General features: G+C 60.2%; 1 protein-coding gene across 1 annotated transcript; it reads right to left on the minus strand.

Annotated features, from left to right (window-relative positions):
- Window positions 1–764: 764 nt before the first annotated feature.
- NHLH2 (nescient helix-loop-helix 2) lies at window positions 765–1,313 on the minus strand. Its single transcript, XM_059901292.1, has one exon. It carries the CDS (start codon window positions 1,204–1,206, stop codon window positions 799–801), a length of 408 nt encoding a protein of 135 aa, XP_059757275.1. The 5' UTR covers window positions 1,207–1,313; the 3' UTR covers window positions 765–798.
- Window positions 1,314–3,061: the final 1,748 nt, after the last annotated feature.

The raw sequence follows: 3,061 nt of genomic DNA on the forward strand, positions 1-3,061 counted from the left end.
ATGTTTAAGGTCACAAATAGATGTTTTTGGATATATAAAGGGGCACTTCGCCTGAAAAAGCAATCAGATATTTCCATTTAAATATGGACTTTCCTGTCTACATTAGCGTCAGACCTTGGGGTTAAAAATCTCACCAAACTCAAATCTTCCCACAATATCTGTTTGTTCTCAATGCATGTTTTTAACCTTACCATATCTTCTAGGCTTGTCTGTTTTACTTGGATTCTAATATAATCTTTCTTTTCACAACGGATCAGAAAGTTTCCTGTTCCACCTTTCTGTGTCTTGAATCTCTGCCCTGGAGGAGATTCCCTCCCCTCCCCTCATGATGTTTGATGATTTGTCAGTTAGAAAAAATCCAGATAGTCTAAAGTTAGAAGCCCAGACTCTGAGCTTCTGCCCTCATTCTTTCAAAACATGAAGATCTGTGGGAGATGAATGTAGGAGAACTCAGTCTCTAGTGAGCTAAAGCAACAACCCCTAAAGGGATCCTAACACGTGGAGGGGAGGCCTGGAGGCCACTCGTCTCGGTGCCTCCAGGAGGTTCGCCTTGCCTGGAAAATACTCCCTACAAGCCCCAGGGCTCGCCAGACAACCCCACCCTTCTGGAGTCGGAAACCTTCCAGAGTCGCCCTGCCGACAGGAGAGAACACGGTGCGAGCCTCCTACCCGGTCCAAGGCCGTGGCGGCGGCCGTCCCGCTGGGCCACCGCCTCCTCCTCCATCGCCGCGGCGGCCGCCCGGGTTGGCCGCGTTTTACCCACTCCCGGCCAGGCGGCCCCGCGCCGCGACCCCGGCTCTACACGTCCAGGACGTGGTTGAGATAGGAGATGTAGCAGATGGCCAGGCGCAGGATCTCGATCTTGGACAGCTTCTTGTCCGGGGGCAGCGTGGGCAGCAGTTTGCGGAGCTCGGCGAAGGCCAGGTTGAAGGCCTCCACGCGGATGCGCTCGCGGGTGGCGTGGGCCGAGCGGTACTTGGCCGTGGCGCGCCGGCGGCGGCGCTTCTCCTCGCGGCTCAGCTGCTGCGGGTGCGGGTAGAGCGCGGCCCGGCTGCCGCCCTTGCCGTCGCCTTCGGCCTCCTCCACCGGCTCCAGGTCCGACACGCTGCCCAGCACCTTGGCGTCCGCGCCACCCAGCGACTCCGGGTCCGAGGGCGCCGAACTGGGGTGGTCCGAGTCGGCGGCTTGGTCTGGACTCAGCATCATTTTGGAGGCTGAGGGGGAGTCAGAAAAGCGATCAATAAAAGGAATGGGGGGCCTTCTTTGGATAGGAGCGAGAGCGGGCGAGGGCCTAGCCTGCCGGGCCTCCGCGCGGCCCGGGCCGCCTCCCCACGGCAGGCCGGCGAGCTCCGAGGAGCGGACCCCGCGGGGAGGGAGCGCGCCGAGGCGGGCAGGCCTGAGAGCCGAGCCCCGCGCCAGCGCCCGGCTCAGGAGCCAGCGAGGCCTCGCCTCGGCCCAGGCCGCATCCTGGGCCTGACACCGAGGCCTGCGGGAGACCCACACCGGCCTGCGGGCCTGCTCCGGGGAACGACCGCAGGCCTGCGAGGCCGCTCCTGGGTTTCGTGCCTCCTTCGGCTAAATACAACTCGGCCATTCCGCCTCCCTTACTTCTTCTCCGACCCTGACAAACGAATGAATCCGAACGACGAATCCATCTGGGGTTTGCGGGGGGGGCGGGGAGACGCGGAGCGCGCTTCCCCCCCGGAGGGCCTGGGGTGAAGCCGCCGGAGAACTGGGTGCCCGCGGGCCGCGCGCGGGTCTGGGGCGCGGGGCGGCCGGGACTCCAGAGGAACCCAGCCCCGAGCGCGGACGGAGAGCAGGCGTCCCGGAGCGGGAAGGCTTCCCCGTACCCCTCGCGCTTCTCCGAAATAATAGATGACTAAACAAACGTGGAGGCTCCTTTCAACAGCAAATGGACTCTCATGCCCTCGCAGGCTCCCGAAGCACCATCTGTCACGCAGACAGCCACACACATCGGGGACCTAGGGACACGGCGACGTGGGATAAGACAATGCGCCCGCAGTCTGCCGACCACCTCCCGGGAATAGGTCGGCGGCCGGGTGGCTGCGGAAGGAGAGGCTGGGGAGGGGAGGGAAGGGAAGGGCCGGGGGGAGGCGGGCGCCGCGCCTGCTGCCCCGGCCGGAGCTGCATCCCCGCCCGCAAAGTTTGGTGCTCGGGGGCCCGGAGTCGGGAGCCCTCAGCTGTCCCCGGGCGGCCTGGCCGAGGCCGAGCTAGCCCGTCCTCAGCCTTCCTCTAAGGATGCGATCCTAGAAAGGCCTCCTTGCCCGGCTCCTCCCGGGCGCCTGGAGGACTAGCCCCGATCGCGCGCCTCCGGGGAGGGGGCCGCTCCCAGCCGTGGGGCTTCGAGGAAATTCGGGCTTCGAGAAAGGGTCCGGCAGGCGGGGAGGCACCTGCGGGGGCTAAGCGCACCGATCGCGGGCACCGGGAGGGAGGACCAGGCTGCGAGCCCCGGGCCCCTAGTGCGCCGCTGGAGGGATACTCGCTGGAAGAGAGATCGAGTCGGCGACGTGCGGCAGCGTTTGCTCCTAGACAAAAGCGGGGGCTGTGCTATCCGCTCCCAGCACCGCACTTGCTTAGGAGCGAATTTGGCTCCAAGGCAGCTTTCATTTCCCTGCGAGGAAAACAAGTCCTCTAAGGCAAAATAAAAACAAATGCTCCAAGCGAAATACATGTGACTCCCTGTGGGCTTTTCACGGATACGTTTATAAGTAGAACAACTTGCAGCTACACCTTCGCCTTGAAAGGGTATAAATAAATAGGCGAGTAATGGAAAATCACAATAAACCACAACATAGTTGTAGTTCGGATAAAAAGTTCCCGGGCTGCCCTCGAAGCATGTTAAATTCTTCTCCAGAAATCTTTTTAAAATATTCGTAAATAGCATGTCGTGTATGCATTTTGGTTTTTTCAGCCATTCACTGAAATACATCTATAAATGCGATATGAATCATCTAACTTAGTTCCAAGCTGGAAAAAAATCATTTAAAGGAGGCTTACCTTGTAAAAGCCTTTTCGATAATCTTTTCTCCAATCTTTTAGA

This window comes from Balaenoptera ricei, chromosome 1 (genome assembly GCF_028023285.1).
Source record: "Balaenoptera ricei isolate mBalRic1 chromosome 1, mBalRic1.hap2, whole genome shotgun sequence".
Classification (NCBI taxonomy): domain Eukaryota; kingdom Metazoa; phylum Chordata; class Mammalia; order Artiodactyla; family Balaenopteridae; genus Balaenoptera; species Balaenoptera ricei.